General features: G+C 34.3%; 2 protein-coding genes across 3 annotated transcripts; one reads left to right on the forward strand and one right to left on the reverse strand.

Annotated features, from left to right (window-relative positions):
- Nucleotides 1-29: 29 nt before the first annotated feature.
- Nucleotides 30-5,399, forward strand: LOC129798942 (protein spindle-F). Of its 2 annotated transcripts, none has more exons than XM_055842457.1 (2): nt 30-901; nt 4,854-5,399. In XM_055842457.1, the coding sequence occupies exons 1-2, from the start codon at nt 202-204 to the stop codon at nt 5,222-5,224; spliced, it is 1,071 nt and encodes a 356-aa protein (XP_055698432.1). In that variant the 5' UTR covers nt 30-201; the 3' UTR covers nt 5,225-5,399. The 2 variants fall into 2 exon arrangements, with proteins under 2 accessions (XP_055698432.1, XP_055698433.1); XM_055842458.1 differs by having other exon boundaries at nt 4,857-5,399.
- LOC129798944 (39S ribosomal protein L32, mitochondrial) lies at nt 5,270-16,945 on the reverse strand. Its single transcript, XM_055842459.1, has 3 exons — nt 16,796-16,945; nt 16,486-16,725; nt 5,270-5,682 (listed from the first exon to the last, which is right to left on the reverse strand). Exons 1-3 carry the CDS (start codon nt 16,872-16,874, stop codon nt 5,420-5,422), a joined length of 582 nt encoding a protein of 193 aa, XP_055698434.1. The 5' UTR covers nt 16,875-16,945; the 3' UTR covers nt 5,270-5,419.
- Between the last annotated feature and the right edge of the window lie 33 nt (nt 16,946-16,978).

Here is a 16,978-nt window from a genome sequence, read left to right on the forward strand (position 1 = left end):
CTGGCAGAGGGCGCAGTTGAAAGTCTCCAATGTTTAGCTGTCAGTTTCGTCATCGTCCTTGAGAGATTGTAGTGAAGAAAAATCCCCTTTTCCTATCAGATAGTGCATTTTTTGGGTTTCCTGCTCATCAACAGTGAAGTGGAGCAATGAACTAGGGGTGTTATATAAGTGAGAAGACTGTGAACAATCCAAAGGAACGCAATGGCAGGCAGTGATGAGGCGAATTATGCTCTTCACATCGCACTAACAACGCTCCGGGAGAGATGTCAGAAGTTGGAGGCCAGATTGTCAGCTGTTGAGGAGGAAAATCATCAGCTGAGACTTAAATTGGGTGACAGGCAGAACCTAGACCTTGGGGAGAGTGCAGAATCGGAGGTGGGAGCCCTCCAGGCAAAGGTATCCGATCTCACAAGACAGAAAGTCCAGCTAACGGATCACATTGCAATGGTGGCCACTGAGAATCGCCAGCTCTGGTCACGCTTGTCGCGCCTCACGAAGGACAGTAGGCCACCCAAGGCGAGCCCACCCTCACCCATCACAAGCCAGAACCTCATTCGCTCCAAGACATTCACCCAGAATGCTCCAAATCCCAAATTACGCGACAAACTTCCGGACAGCGAGAACCTCAGTCTCGAAGAGATATCCCTGCAAATGCTGAACGAGGTCACAGATGCCAAGCAACAGCTCGAGAAGAGTTGCCAGGAAATTATGACTGCCAGCACAGCAGACGGGGAGACGCTCATGGGATTTGGGTTTCTGGCTGACGATAGCCAGGAGGCAGAGGGAGATGTGACAGAGAAGTTAACAAAGGGCCTGGACAAGTACAAGAAACTTAAGGCCACGATGATGAAGCAGCAGAGTGACTTGAGGAGCTTACTGGAGGAGAAAAATTCCCGAAGAAGTGAGTAACAAAATATGCACCTTGAATTGATTACCGTAGACAATACGCTTGATTACAATTTTTTGGTGTAGACAAAAGAAGGAAACGTTCTAACTTTTATTTGGGGTTTTTTTTTGGAGTTTGTTATCACAAAAAGTTTCTTGTTTACAGCAATTGATAATAAAGTAAGATTATGGCAACTTTCGCAAAAAATATACCCTAAAAAAGAATAGGGACAATCTAAAAAGATTAGGTGCTTGAACCGGGTGAAAATTGATTAATAATTTATTTACAATTTGTTTACATTATCTTAAGGTAAATAAATATTTTGGTCCCTTCGCGTTTTTTGATTGGCTAGGCTAGGATTTTAAAGCAACCAAAGCTTCAGCCAATCAGAGGATGAGATGGAGTTGCTTGTAATATTTTATTTTATACACTGAGAGAAATCCGAAAAAGTTAAAATAACATTCCGGAAATGTTAATTTTACCCTTAAAAAGGTGTAAAATTAACATTAAAAAATGTTGATATATTTTTACACCTAAAAAGTGTTAACTCTTTTGTCTCCTTTGGGGCACTGGGTACTACTTTGGATAAGTAGAAACTATAAGGATGTCCAAATCTAGGATATTTTTTGCAGGATCCTAATTAAATCCTGAGCTAAGATATTTTTGGTCAAAAATCGTGAATTTTCGATTTTCTGCTTCCTTGCAGATATTGCGACTTTTTTCGTATTTCTAGACCCGAATAAGGAAAAACCTCTCGGGGCCAATAAGTATGATAACTAACAATTACAGATTACATAAATTGGAAAAACAATTTTTTCTTAAATTTTCAAAAAACTTGTTCAAACTTTATGGGTACTCTCGTCCCCAAAAATCTAGAGGTCCGCCATTTGCTTTTTGACACCAACCTTGTAAGAAAATTTCAAGCGGGAGCGAAATTTTTGCCAATATGGCCGATAATTTTGACATTTGGCAGCGAGGGAGATTGCTTTCGAGGAAGTTTTTCCTATTCTTCTAGATTTTGGTGAATTCTGATTGTCCAGGAAGTGTTTTTTTGGCTCTTGAGAAAGCTTAATGTGTCTGCAATAACATCGTGTTGAGAGAAATGTGTTTTAAAGTGTTATGTGTAAAATATTATGAGGAATCTGTTTACAAGCAGGAGCTGAGTGTCTTTTTTAGCACTTCCTGGACATCCCACAAGATACTGGTCGATAATTCTTCTAGTTTTAGTGATCAACATTGTAAAGGTGTCATTTGACACGCAAAAATAATTCACAAAATTGATATTATTGGCTTTTAGAAAATTGGAGTTTGTTGTCTCCTTTTCGTTCTTTAGGAGGCGAGAGTTCCCATGAGTTTTCCAATTTCCCAGAGACGGAGAAAATTCTTTCTCTACAAAAGTATCACATTTGACCACTAAGACTTACAATAAAGTGAGTTTTACTGAAATTCGTTCGCTGGATATGTTGTGGTCCGGAAAGAGTTAATGGTATTTCTAATTTATTTATTTCGTTATATTACATTTTTCTTAACGGGTATTTAAAAAAATATATAAAATGTAATAATTACTAATAAAGGGGAAGTGAACCTGTTTCTAAAATGAGTGATCTGTTAGGGTAAAAACCTCATACTCCTTGATTCACCGACCCTCAGAATTTCTGAGCATGTGACGAAGATTAATGCCTCTGCTGTGGAGAAATGCAATTTATTTTTTAACCGGTTTTAAATCGATATCTTACCAATTTTTGTGTCTTTTTCCGAAAACCAGATTGAAAGTATGACCTAAGTCGATTTTTAAGACTATGTTTCAAAAATGATATCAAACTTGGAACTCTATTTAGCAATTTTCAAGAAAATTTATTATTTTATTCAGGTCTCCTCACAAAATCCAATTAATCTCAGTTCCTAAACTAAAACTATATTACTACCTACCCTTGTATTCATTGGTTCATTATTTGTTATTGAACCGATGTTCTTAACTAGTTAACTCTTCCGTCTCCTTTAGGACTCTGAGTTCCCAAAGCAAAATATGGATATTCAGGGAAAAACAATTTTTTTGGACTGTTCAAAATCGATAAAAAGTCCGATCCTTATGGATGATTATAAATTATAAGGATGTCCAAATGTAGGTTATTTTTTTAGGAGCCCAATTAATACCTGACCTTTATCAAAAAATCATGAAATTGACTTGTATTATATCATCATATGCTGCGGCTTCGAAAGAGTTAAACCTGGTTTACTGAGATTTACCGAATTTCAATTATTGTGCAATTAAGTGATAGCATTGTTCTTCCGTCAGATTCTCTCCAATTGTTTAATGTTTGTCATTAAAAACCTTTAAGTGGGTAAAGGATATTATGTTGGAGTATGCGGAAAAATGCCTGCCGAAACGATATCTAAACTAAGTCATCAGATAATGAGGGAGTTGTTTACAAGACACTGTGGTTTCTGATAGTAGAAGTATTGTAAATCTCCTGTTTTTGATAAGAAAATATTAATGATTACAGCTGCAAAATCTCATAATTGTAGCAAAAATAGTTTTTATTCCTACACTACTTCAACTACGTTGATCATTTCTTCAGTGGGCAAGCCACTTTACAGTGTCTATGAATTTATGTAGGTGTTACCCTTTGAAATCTAATTTTCGAATTAAAAAATCACAATGCTCTGTGGTACCTGCTATCCCAGTACAGTGTCCATTATCTGACAACTAATGTTCGAGCTCGGGGTACACGAGCTCTTAGGATTCTGCACTTCGGGATAATGCACACACAATTATACATGTTTGCTTATCATTGGGAGCCAATTTGTGAAGTAATTTTTGTAATAAGCCTCAAGCCATATAAAGTTTAACTTTTAAGTGCAAAAAGAAGTAGTGACATAATATTTTCTAGACTTATTATGATCCAATTAATTCAAAACTATCATCCGTTCTTCATTATCTCTTTTAGTTTAGCCGCCAAGTGAGAAAATATAAAACTTTTTTGAAACTATTTTCGTTGTCGGTACACGGAGTCCCGGGATTATGGACGTTTTCGAAGTCAAAGAAAACTGCGCGAAATAGCATTATGCACTCAAAAAATTTGCATATCCACAGGGGATTTTCTGGAATAAGTAATAGGGACACTGTGATGTATGCAAAATATTTTTGGCATCAATTTTTCGGCCTATTTTCAGCGCCAACATAAAAAGTTTTCATAAGTTTAAAAAGGTTAAACGCTAGTCTCGAGTGACCCTTAAACGTTATGTGAGAACCGAGATCTTAGATATCGGACATAGTAGCACAATTAGTGGTGGTGGCCCGATAAGATTTCTCTAGTAACTTTATTTTTAAAAACGTTTATATTTTTTTCTTTTCTGAATTAATAATAAACAGTAAACCATCTCAGTAACGTAAACGGTTTTGGTTGTAATTTGTTTTGTGTATCTTTATGGCGCTGATACAGTTTTTCAATTTAGTGAAAATCGATTGAAATTTTACTTCTTTTCTTACTCTTTCAAACTAAAATAAGATATATTTATCTCTTTTTCTCAAATGAAGATTGAAATTTTAATTTCATTTTCAATTTTCCTTTGCGAAAAAGGGACAGCTACATCTGATTTCAGTTTGAAAGAGTAAGAGGTAAAATTTCAATCGATTGAAATTCACTCAATTGAAAAGATGTGCCAGATAGCGCCATTAGATTTTTAATACTGGGATTATATATGGCGAGGAGGAAAATAATGATCAGGCCCAAATTCTATAAAAATCCTTGTCGAAAACTCAAATTGACCATTTTCTTATTTATTTTTCGAGGCTGATTTAATTGTTTACGCTTCCTTCGATTGTCTACACTTGATAAATTGTAAAGAATTTACGTGCAATTTTCGACCTCGGCCGAAGGTTGCACAACATACTGCAATGGTCTTTTGCTCGGGAGCCAATTTATGATTCACCCTCTTTGTTAACATCTTTTTCATTCCACCAAAGCAGAGCTCAAAGTCTGCCGAGCGTGTGAAGAGAGGGCCGAGATTGCGAAACCTATGACAGTGTCAATTGATTCCCAGACTGACTTTGAGGAGCAATGTAGATCAGTCACCCCTCCAATTCCCGAGCCACCGTGTCCACCGACTGTGCCTCCACAGCCTCGTCCGCGCCACATTGAGCCCAATCGGATTGACTTCCTGGAACAGAAGCGTCTGGCTGATGTGCTGGACAAGATGTGCCCGATGTGTGGCAAAATCTACAGCACCACGAGCAAATTCGAGGAGTTCCAGGAGCACGTGGAATCTCACTTTGTGGATGAGAATGAGATGGACTTGAGTCTTGAGAGGAATTATGAGATTGTGTCCAATTTCTGACATTCCGGGAAGATTTTCTTCCACGGAGAGTTATGAAAATTTGCATGGAGGTATTTCTTTTTTTTTATTCAAGAGACTACAGATTTTTATTGTAAATAGTGTTCAAGAAAAAAACACCCTTCAGATACCAATTCCTGAAGAATTTTATCAGTATAATAAACTACAATAGAGGAGAGACTGGACTTTAATTGGGGATTAACCAAGATCAGTTGGCTTGACTTCTTTTGTTGTAGCTGGAGGCTGGGTGGTTTTCTCCAGGAGATTCTTGCTGAACCATGCTGGCCTTGGGCGTTTTAGTTCAACAATACGTTTTCCTTGCCATGTTTCTGGAGCTCCCTGGAGCTTTTCTCCTTCGTAGAGGACGATGACATCTTTGTCGATGGGCTGCAGGCCGAGTTCTTTCTGGATCTCTTCCTGCATTGCCTCAGTTTCAGCTTTGACGCGGCTGTAGCAGTGTGCTGCGAAGGGAATTTGTTAGATAGGGATGGGATGGGGTTTTGGACTTAGAGCCCTGCACGGGTCGGGTTTTAGGGTTTTTTACAACCCGCATCCGCAAAGGATTGACCCGTACCCGACCCGACCCGTTGAAATTTAGTGCTGCCCTACCCGCAAAAAAATTTAATACCCGTACCCGACCCGACCCGCAAGAAATATATAAATTTACCCGTCTCAAACGATATTAACCCGAAAAAAATCAAAATCCTCGCACACCATTTGAATTAAGATACAATTGAATTAAAAGTGATCAATATAAGTAATTCTAGAACTTTAATGTCAAGTTTCGTAGTGTGACAACTTTTTGAACATAAATTTCGTGTTTTTATCATACCTTTTGTGATTAAGGTATCCGTGTTTTTAGTCCGTTGTTTCTTGTCTTAAGTTTAATCACAACCGTTTTGTGCACCATCTGTAACAGCGCAATTTCAATCGCTTTATATTTGCCCTGTATGTGTGCGAGTTTACTATAACAAATTTTAGAGCAGTTTATGCTGAAGTATTGCGAGGGATGAACACTTAAGTGTCTAATGCGGCTAAGACCGTTTTACGCAATATCTCAATCGTTTTACATTAATTGAGTGAGAGTTTTATCGACGCGTTATAGCAAAAATTGAATAATAATTGTAAGATTTAAAATAAAAATTAAAAATGTCCCATGCATGCTTATACAATATATATGGGATATAATAATAATAATAATAATAATAATATTTATGCTTGATTTTTATTCTAAGCTTTGAATTACTATAATTTCGTGTATTTTGCAACATATTGTTGCACCTATATCACGACTTTTCTTGATCTTGGAGTACTTAGTAAAAACAGCAATAAATAAAAATTTCTCAAATTGTTATTTCCGAAAATAAAGAAATAACAATATTATTTTAACACAATATTCTACTTCAAAATGTTACGGTTTTATTGTGTGTAAATGGTTATAAATCGATTTAAAAAATCTGTAACAAAACACCAATTCTTAAACATTAGTAATAGAGTTCCACTTTTGAGTTCATTGATTTAGTGAAAATGTAGTAAAAGCTATCCTGTCATGGAATGTAGCATTCAATATTACTGATTAAAACTTATCACTTTTAGTTTTTTAATAACACCTTGAACACCTTAAACTTGAACACTTTATTCAAGATCAAGTATATTGTCTCAAAAATAACAAAATTTCCTTTCAAATAAAACAAATATAGAAAAATCTTTACAATCTTCCGAGATATGGCACTTTAATTTTTGTCATAAATCGCAATTAAGAAACGAATCTCGAGACGTCATCTACGGCATTCTTTATTTCGGGCTAGGATTCTTTTCGATATATTACTTTTTTCTTCGAAATAATATAAAATTCAAAACCACCTGAAAATATTAAGGTTAGGAGAAAGTGCATATGCTTTGTAAGATCCAAAGCTTTATAATGATTAATTTTTTCCTGTGATTCCGCTTGAATCGCTTTCATCCTGCCGGACAAAAATAAATGTTTTTAAACTTGTTTTTAAAGTGAGTTGCTTTACCAAGTAATTAAGTTAAATGTAAACTGAAAATAATTCACTGATCTTAACAGAATTTTGTTCAAACTTGAAAAGTAAAAAAATATATATATATTATCGAAAAAATAATTTCGAGATGATAAATTACAAATGTACCGTTCTAAAATGATTGTAAGATGTTCGCTATGTTTGCTATACTGTGATTAAAAAACAAACTTGGCGAATCAATCATAAAGAAAACTAATCAAAATATTGTAAATAGGCGGTTAAGATTGCGCTTAAAAACACGTACAGTAGGGTGTTTCAAAAAAAAAAGTCTTTTTGGCCCAGGCGGAAAAATGTTCTATATGATGAGACAATTAAATGCTTCTTAGACATGAAAAATATCGGACGTTGTTTAGAGGTGCTCCAAGGCCACTTTAGGTACAGTGAAAATCACCAAAAATTCATAAATTCGGCCGGAATAAATTTATCAACGACAAACTACTGAGAATTTTATCTCAATATTTTAGTGGAATATTGCTAATTTAGTAGACAATGTTTTTGCAAAATTTCATTGAGATCGGATAAGAAATAGATTTTTGAAAAAACAATTGGTAAGTTCAAAACTTTAAGAAATAAGAATGTGCCAACTCACATATTCGCTAATAATTCATCTTCTAGTGATCAGAAATTAATTAGTGATAGCTCATTGGAAAGGTAATGAGTTGTACTACAATGTTTGTAAACATACCAAGTTTGGAAAATCACCGCAAGGTGGCTCAAACATGAAATGTCAGTAAAAATTGCCAAAATTTTACCCTAGAGTTGGTAACTTGAAAATTCATCTATAGAAAACTTAACAAAATATTGAAGTACTGTCTTTTGCTGATCGTAAAGGATACTTAGGATTACTTATTAACTATATGATCCCCCGTTCGGACCACTATAAATGCATGATTTGTGTGATAGAGGCTTTTCCTACAAAAATACAAACACTCTAGCTTAGAGCAAAATTCACTGGAAATTGTCTAGAGCGCACTGAAAATGTAATTCTATGGAAACTCTATCAAGTGGAATTCTTCAGGGGGCCACCTTGATTAGAATCAAGCGTCAATTTGATCTTTAACATCTATTTATTAAGCACAAAGGAAATTTCTTGAGGACATAGGACGTTCCAAACATTTTATTTTCTTTTTTTTCCTCACTTTTTAAATTGATCTAAAAAGTAACAAAAAATGTCCTAATGTTTTCTTATGTTTTCAGACATAAGAAAAAGATTGGGCGCTGTTTAAAAGTGGTACAATGGATTTTAAATTGGTTAAAAATTAAGAAAAATAAGTACGATTGTCAAGAAATCAATTTCTATACTGAAACTCAAATAAAATATTTAAGAAGTCTCTTTTTCTTCTTGTAAGGAACACATAGTACTGCATTTCGTTTGTCTACGAACTCCTGCTCTGATTATATAAAAGGTTCCATTTCAGTGATAAAGGCATGGATAGAGTCACCGGAGTTACCTTAAATATAAAAATTGAAATCTGTCTTATCCCTTTTAGAGAAATTTTGTTTTCCACTTTACTTCAAGATATTTAAAAAGAATGCCTTAATTTCTAATTCTTTTACAGTGCTATTACACAAGGCTTTCCACAATTTAACTTTACATTAAATTTTGAGCATTAAGATGTTACAATGATAATGATTTTACAATTTAATTGTTTTTACAATGGCCTAAAACGCAAAATCCTTTCCTCCTAAGATCTGTCCTTGACAAATTTCTTTTAACCCCCAAAAGAAATCTTCATGTAAATTTTTTACGAAGCTTTTTTTTAATTTACCCAAGTGGCAAATTTTTTTTTTAAATTTTTTTGACCTTGTTTTTACATCGACCTAAAACACAAAATCCTTTCCTCCTAAGACATGTCCTTGACAAATTTCTTTTAATCCCCAAAAAACATTTTCACATAAATTTTTCACTTAAATCATTTTATCCCATTTTATGGACAATATAATGGAGATATCAACTTGGAATATTCTGAGTTCCCCCCATAAATCGATCCAGTAACTTCAGTTTCATCCCAATGTCTATTCTTCCCCTCTAGAGATCACTATTTTGGACATATCTTCAGATCGAAACCATCGATCCTTTTCATTTTTGGATATGTTTTAGATATAGCTAAGGCGAACATTTTATCCTCAGACATCAATATCGTTCAGAAAATACTATTTGGAATGTAGGAGATAAGCTTTTAAACTTTTACAGCAGTGAATTTCAGCATAAAAAATTTAACCAAATAAACGGGAGGCAGAGCGTCCCAGGCTTGGCGAACCGCTCGAACACCAGAGAAAAAGCTTTGCCTTTATGCATTTTCGAAATTCTTCTGGTAGGGGAAAGTGACCATGCTTGATACGATCCAAGCTTAATAATAACTATTTTTTTCCTATGTTAATCAATAGTTATGACTCATCGCAATATATTTCAATAGCTGGTGCTAAGCCTCACATTTCCTAAAAAAAATTAGGATCCTAGCTCTTTTTTCCTAGTTTCACGAAGCAAAAATCAAAAATAGGTCTAATACTGTAATTTTGATACATGATATTTTATAAGTATTTCTTAATTAATGTCGCTTTTCAGGAAAACTACTATCATAGGCACATAGAGGGGTCATCAGTACTAATATTTATGTAAAAATATTTTTACTTGGGGACACTGTATTTGAGGATGGTGACAAATTCATAAATTCTACCTGTGTCCATCCTATATTTTAAAAAGGTCCATGAATGATTATTTAATTGTGGCAACTATATCATTAGATGTGATTCTTTCATAATTACACCTATTGAAATCCGCCAATTTTATCGACAATTGACATAGCCTTCAACCCTGTTGCCTGAACTTTAAGGTTGCAGAGTGACATTTTCATGGACTCCAAGTGAAAAAATGGTTTTCGCTAGCGCCCTAATGTCATAAAAGCATGGCTCAGAAAAATTACATAAAAGTGATATTAAAACTAATAATCAGTCGTACAAAGGATTTAAGCAGATAGATTAGAGTTCCGGTTAAATATTGATGTGCAATTATTTGTATCCGGTAAATTTTTTGCAGTGAAAATGGGCCTCCGATTTGTCGAATCAATTATTATACAGGAAGGCCCCGGACCCGACTTGTATAAAAGTCGCCACTGAATTTTCATTTTCTTCTTGAGGAAAATCTAAGGATTTCCAGGAACTATGTGAGTTAGGACTATGAACCTAATAAGTGAGACATTTTTTTGTCATAGTGGAAGAATCGCTTCGGTTTGTGTGTTAATCAGAAAAAAATCACAAACCTTGGACATCATTTTACAGTATCAAGCATGGTCACTTTCCCCTACATATAAAATTATTGTCGAATTTAATTTGTCTATAAATCACCACAAAACCGTCTTGAAGTTGAAAATTGTTCATGAAGAGGGTTTCAAAATTCAAGTTTTAAGTAATTAATTGACCAAATCGGGTGAAAATTAGGCCTTTGACCTTTAAAAATTGACACTGACGATTTTTTCGGTAAAAGGTGTCAAAGGACGAAATCTTCAGCTTGACTACCTCTAAAACACTTCCAAAAATGAGCGAAATCGCCAAGGCCAATTGTTTTCAAAGTCAAAAACATGTTTTTGGAGGGGATAAAGGGGTGGGGGTAATTTTGGTAAATTAGTTCGATAGAAAATGTTGACTCGTGGGGGTGGGGTCAGCGAAGGCCGGAAGTCAATATCTCTTACCGTTTGGTAACCAGGATCGAGATATGTTGATAAAACACGATTGTTAAAACTGTTCTTTCTTGACGTTTGAGCAGTTAAAATTGATCGAACGTGTGTAAAACTTCAAGATCTATCAGAAAATACTACATTTCTACATTTCGTCTAAATCAGTTAAAAATACATACGGAATTTTTTCATTGGCCTTGAAAATTCCAAGTCGTATAATACAATGACAAAAAAATGGAACTAATTTTCAAGCGCTCTTGCAGCAAAAAGAGAACAAATAAAAAAAAAACATTGAAAAAATTGAATTGAAATAATTATTTTTATTTATTTATTTTATTTTATTCTGTATTACTTTATTACTCTTACCAGGACCGAATTCGCGTGGGTTCCCAAGTATCTCTGGCACCAGATCTCCATATCTAATGTTTTATAAAAGCATGTAAATTTTGGTTTTTTTTAATCCAATGATTTCTCATTGAATTATCACACCTTCTTCCTAATTCCCCCAATTAGGGACTTGATAAACCCACGATTTTGAGCGGATTTCTAACACTTCCTATCAAAATCTGGTAAGCTTTCAGATGTCTGACCCATTTTCCTGAGATTTGTCTTCAAAATTCCCCAGTATTTCTTAATCTTCCAGAGTGTAGGACGGGTTAAATATGTTTCCCATAGCCTTGAAACCTTTGAAAAGATGAACTTTGAGTTTCCGCAACCTTGTTTTAGCATTTTGACGCTGTTTGTCGATCCAATGGGAACAGCCTGAAGTTTGAAAGTTATTAAATCATTCCTCCTCTTGTTTTTATGAACGAAGCTCCAATGTATTCCCATTTATTTGCCAACATTTTACAAGAAAAGATCGAATTGCTTCTCAAAAACCTCTTGCACTTTCTGTTACATCCTCTTGTCCTGAATATTAGAGGTTCGGCCACTTAGTCCTGGCTTCTCAGCAACAGTCATAAAATTCTTGAACCGAATTATAATCTTTCAGATAGTGGTATGACACACCTTCCGGGTAATTTCTCGATTTCAGCATTATTACATTTGGACTCTTAAGATATCTGTCAAATTTCAATTCTCGCAAGGAAAGGATTTTGCGTTTTAGGACGATTCAAAAGCAGGATAAAAAAAATATTTTGCTACTTGGGTAAATTAAAAAAAAAAGCTTCGTGAAAAATTCAAGTGAAAACATCTTCTGGTGGCTAAAAAAATATCAAGGACAGGTCTTTAGAGGAAAAGATTTTGTGGTTTAGGTCGATGTAAAAAAAGGGTAAAAAAACAAAGATTTTGCTTCTTGGGTAAATTAAAAAAAAGCTTCGTAAAAAATTTACGTGAAAACGTCTTGCGGGGGCTGAAAAAAAATATCAAGGACAGGTCTTACGAGGAAAGAATTTTGTGTTTTGTTTAGGTCGACGTAAAGATAGGGTCAATTAAAAAAAAAAATTGGCTACTTGGGTAAATTAAAAAAAAAGCTTCGTGAAAAATTTACGTGACGTCTTCTGGGGGCTAAAAAAAATTATCAAGGACAGGTCTTAGGAGGAAAAGATTTTGTGTTTTAGGTCTATGTAAAAACAGGGTTAAGAAAACAAAGATTTTGCTTCTTGGGTAAATTAAAAAAAAAAAAGCTTCGTAAAAAATTTATATGAAAACGTCTTCTGGGCGCTAAAAAAAATTATCAAGGACAGGCCTTACGAGGAAAGAATTTTGTGTTTTGTTTTAGGTCGACGTAAAGACAGGGTCAATTAAAAAAAATATTTGGCTACTTGGGTAAATTAAAAAAAAAGCTTCGTAAAAAATTTATGTGAAAACGTCTTCTGGGGGCTAAAAAAAATATCAAGGACAGGTCTTAGGAGGAAAAGATTTTGTGATTTAGGTCGATGTAAAAACAGGGTAAAAAAAATTAAAAAAAAAACAAAGATTTTGCTTCTTGGGTAAATTAAAAAAAAAGGTTCGTAAAAAATTTACGTGAAAACGTCCTCTGGGGGCTAAAAAAATATCAAGGACAGGTCTTAGGAGGAAAAGATTTTGTGATTTAGGTCTATGTAAAAACAGGGTAAAAAAGTTTAAAAAAAACAAAGATTTTGCTTCTTGGGTAAATTAAAAAAAAGCTTCGTAAAAAAATTATATGAAAACGTCTTCTGGTGGCTAAAAAAATTATCAAGGACAGGTCTTACGAGGAAAGAATTTTGTGTTTTGTTTAGGTCGACGTAAAGACAGGGTCAATTAAAAAAAAAAATTTTGCCACTTGGGTAAATTAAAAAAAAGCTTCGTAAAAAATTTACATGAAGATTTCTTTTGGGGGTTAAAAGAAATTTGTCAAGGACAGATCTTAGGAGGAAAGGATTTTGCGTTTTAGGCCATTGTAAAAACAATTAAATTGTAAAATCATTATCATTGTAACATCTTAATGCTCAAAATTTAATGTAAAGTTAAATTGTGGAAAGCCTTGTGTAATAGCACTGTAAAAGAATTAGAAATTAAGGCATTCTTTTTAAATATCTTGAAGTAAAGTGGAAAACAAAATTTCTCTAAAAGGGATAAGACAGATTTCAATTTTTATATTTAAGGTAACTCCGGTGACTCTATCCATGCCTTTATCACTGAAATGGAACCTTTTATATAATCAGAGCAGGAGTTCGTAGACAAACGAAATGCAGTACTATGTGTTCCTTACAAGAAGAAAAAGAGACTTCTTAAATATTTTATTTGAGTTTCAGTATAGAAATTGATTTCTTGACAATCGTACTTATTTTTCTTAATTTTTAACCAATTTAAAATCCATTGTACCACTTTTAAACAGCGCCCAATCTTTTTCTTATGTCTGAAAACATAAGAAAACATTAGGACATTTTTTGTTACTTTTTAGATCAATTTAAAAAGTGAGGAAAAAAAAGAAAATAAAATGTTTGGAACGTCCTATGTCCTCAAGAAATTTCCTTTGTGCTTAATAAATAGATGTTAAAGATCAAATTGACGCTTGATTCTAATCAAGGTGGCCCCCTGAAGAATTCCACTTGATAGAGTTTCCATAGAATTACATTTTCAGTGCGCTCTAGACAATTTCCAGTGAATTTTGCTCTAAGCTAGAGTGTTTGTATTTTTGTAGGAAAAGCCTCTATCACACAAATCATGCATTTATAGTGGTCCGAACGGGGGATCATATAGTTAATAAGTAATCCTAAGTATCCTTTACGATCAGCAAAAGACAGTACTTCAATATTTTGTTAAGTTTTCTATAGATGAATTTTCAAGTTACCAACTCTAGGGTAAAATTTTGGCAATTTTTACTGACATTTCATGTTTGAGCCACCTTGCGGTGATTTTCCAAACTTGGTATGTTTACAAACATTGTAGTACAACTCATTACCTTTCCAATGAGCTATCACTAATTAATTTCTGATCACTAGAAGATGAATTATTAGCGAATATGTGAGTTGGCACATTCTTATTTCTTAAAGTTTTGAACTTACCAATTGTTTTTTTTAAAAATCTATTTCTTATCCGATCTCAATGAAATTTTGCAAAAACATTGTCTACTAAATTAGCAATATTCCACTAAAATATTGAGATAAAATTCTCAGTAGTTTGTCGTTGATAAATTTATTCCGGCCGAATTTATGAATTTTTGGTGATTTTCACTGTACCTAAAGTGGCCTTGGAGCACCTCTAAACAACGTCCGATATTTTTCATGTCTAAGAAGCATTTAATTGTCTCATCATATAGAACATTTTTCCACCTGGGCCAAAAAGATCTAAAAAAATTTTTTTATTTTGACACACCCTAACGTACAGCTCAATCATAAAATCACTCAGATTACGCTTAAAAAAATCTATTGAAGACATGGACAGCTCAATCATAAAACGGTTAAGATTGCGCTTAAAATCACGCGCAGCTTGATCATAAAACGGTAAATGCGCTTAAAATCACGCGTAGCTCAGTCATAAAACGGTAAATGCGTTTAAAATCACGCACAGCTTAATCATAAAACGGTAAATGCGCTTAAATCACGCACAGCTCATACATAAAACGCTTAGGAATGCGCATAAAAAAGCGCATTCTTAACCTTTTTATGATTCAGCTGTGCGTCATTTTAAGCGCATTTACCGTTTTATAATTCAGCTGTGCGTGATTTAAAGCATATTTACCGTTTTTTGATCGAGCTGTGCCTGATTTTTAGCGCATTTACCATTTTATGGTCGAGCTGTGCGTGATTTTTAGCACATTTACCATTTTACGATTGAGCTGTGCGTGATTTTTAGCACATTTACCGTTTTACGATTGAGCTGTGCGTGATTTTAAGCGCAATCGCAGTAGTTTTATGATTGAGCTGTTGAGTATTGGTCAATGTGGATTGCTCGATATTAGTGGATTATACAATAGCTAATCTACTTACATATATTTGTCAGTGAATCAAATTTTTAATTAAATAATAATCAGTTTTCCTAATAATTGAGAAGAAGATATTTTAGAACAATAGTAAATTGGAGTTTATTTTTATGAGAAAATTTTTCAAGGACATATTTAACAAATTATACTCCTAAACAAGTTTAAAAATTTATAATACTAAATAATATTGTCGCGTTATTAAATTTCAGAAAACATAGTCTTGGGGTAGAATTCCGATAATCGTGGTAGATTTAAAAAAGTATTTGAGCAATTATCTTGCAATCTTTATCCCGGGAATATGTACATTTTTGCGCACGAAAAAATCGAGGAAAATGGCATTATGCACCTAGAGGTGATTGCGTTTGATTAAGTCTAAAAGAGCTGTATTTATAAAAAGGACATTTTGGTTTTTGCCCGGAGTTCTTCAAAAAATTGTTAGAATATTCAAAAATTTTACCTTAATAAAAGAAAGTTTTTCTAAAAAATAAGTCTAAACTGTTTCAAATCAAATATAAATACACAAATTGATTTCCAATTATAGGCAAATATACTTAATTGTATGAGCATAATAGCATAATCCCGTCAGGTGCGTAATTCCTGGATCTAGTGTAATTATTATTTGTCTTCGTCAGACCACTTTATTACTGTTTCAAGTTCATATCCTCTTCCAATCACTTAAATTGTTCTTTGATTATCATATCTTTTTTCTATGTTTCTGTAAACTTCGACAAAGTTTAATATATAAAAAAATAAACATTGCCTCCGGCACACCTTTTAGATCGAGAAAATTTCATGAAGTCGAAATTCGGATCCCTTTCTTTCTCACATGTTTTGAATATGTCTATTTCATTCTCTCGCACTCTTCTTCTTCTCTTAAACATCACTCCAAATTCAATTTAGCTCAATCGAATTTGGTATGCGAAAGAATGAGATAGTGATATGCAAAACATGCGAGAAAGAAAGGGTTTCGTACTTCGATTTCAGGAAATTTTCCTGATCTAAAAGGTGTGCCGGAGCCATTTAAAAAATGTTTTTAAAAAATCCTAGAAGTCGGGTCGGATAAATATTTAATTAATACCCGAAAATTTGAAGGGTGAAAAATCATGCGGGTTACCGCGGGTCGGGTCGGGTATGCAGGGGCAGGGCTCTATTTGGACTTACGACAGAGTACTCCCACTTCATGATGATGTCCACAGGTGATGCAAATCTTGAGGTTATGCTTTGGCTGCAGGGTCTTCATTTTATACTGAGGACTGCCGAATTTTCTCTTAAGGCGCCGCTCAATAGTGCGTCGATGCTTCGGAACAGCCCAGAGGATGGCATCCTCGAGGGTGTTTTTCAAGGATTCCCAGGCACCAATCTTCGGCTGGAAACGATCATCGAAACCAGCTACTGCAAGGCCTGAAATGGTGTGCAAGTGATGTAAGTAGGTCCGATGGGGATAGTATTGAAGCTTGAGATTGGTATTTACCAGGAAACTGCCGAGGAAATTGTGGAAAAATTGCATTTTCAATAGCTCTAATTGTCGCACTAAACACTCTTATCAACATTTTGTGAGGTTATGATGACTCACAGCATCACAGTGACAGCATGGGGAAAGTCTCCAAAAAGGTGATTTTTATTGGAGAGTTCGGGGTGGGAGTTCAAAAGCACA

The sequence above is a fragment of the Phlebotomus papatasi genome, chromosome 1 (assembly GCF_024763615.1).
Source record: "Phlebotomus papatasi isolate M1 chromosome 1, Ppap_2.1, whole genome shotgun sequence".
Classification (NCBI taxonomy): Eukaryota; Metazoa; Arthropoda; class Insecta; order Diptera; family Psychodidae; genus Phlebotomus; species Phlebotomus papatasi.

What these genes read in the sequence shown, in the direction of transcription:
- LOC129798942 (XM_055842457.1), top strand. Translation starts at nt 202, where the DNA reads ATGGCAGGCAGTGATGAGGCGAATTATGCTCTTCACATCGCACTAACA. An exon ending in GGAGAAAAATTCCCGAAGAA is followed by an intron (nt 902 to 4,853) that starts GTGAGTAACAAA and finishes ATTCCACCAAAG; the next exon opens with CAGAGCTCAAAGTCTGCCGA.
- LOC129798944 (XM_055842459.1), bottom strand. Translation starts at nt 16,874, where the DNA reads ATGTTGATAAGAGTGTTTAGTGCGACAATTAGAGCTATTGAAAATGCA. An exon ending in ATTTCCTCGGCAGTTTCCTG is followed by an intron (nt 16,726 to 16,795) that starts GTAAATACCAAT and finishes ACACCATTTCAG; the next exon opens with GCCTTGCAGTAGCTGGTTTC. An exon ending in TGAAGTGGGAGTACTCTGTC is followed by an intron (nt 5,683 to 16,485) that starts GTAAGTCCAAAT and finishes TTCCCTTCGCAG; the next exon opens with CACACTGCTACAGCCGCGTC.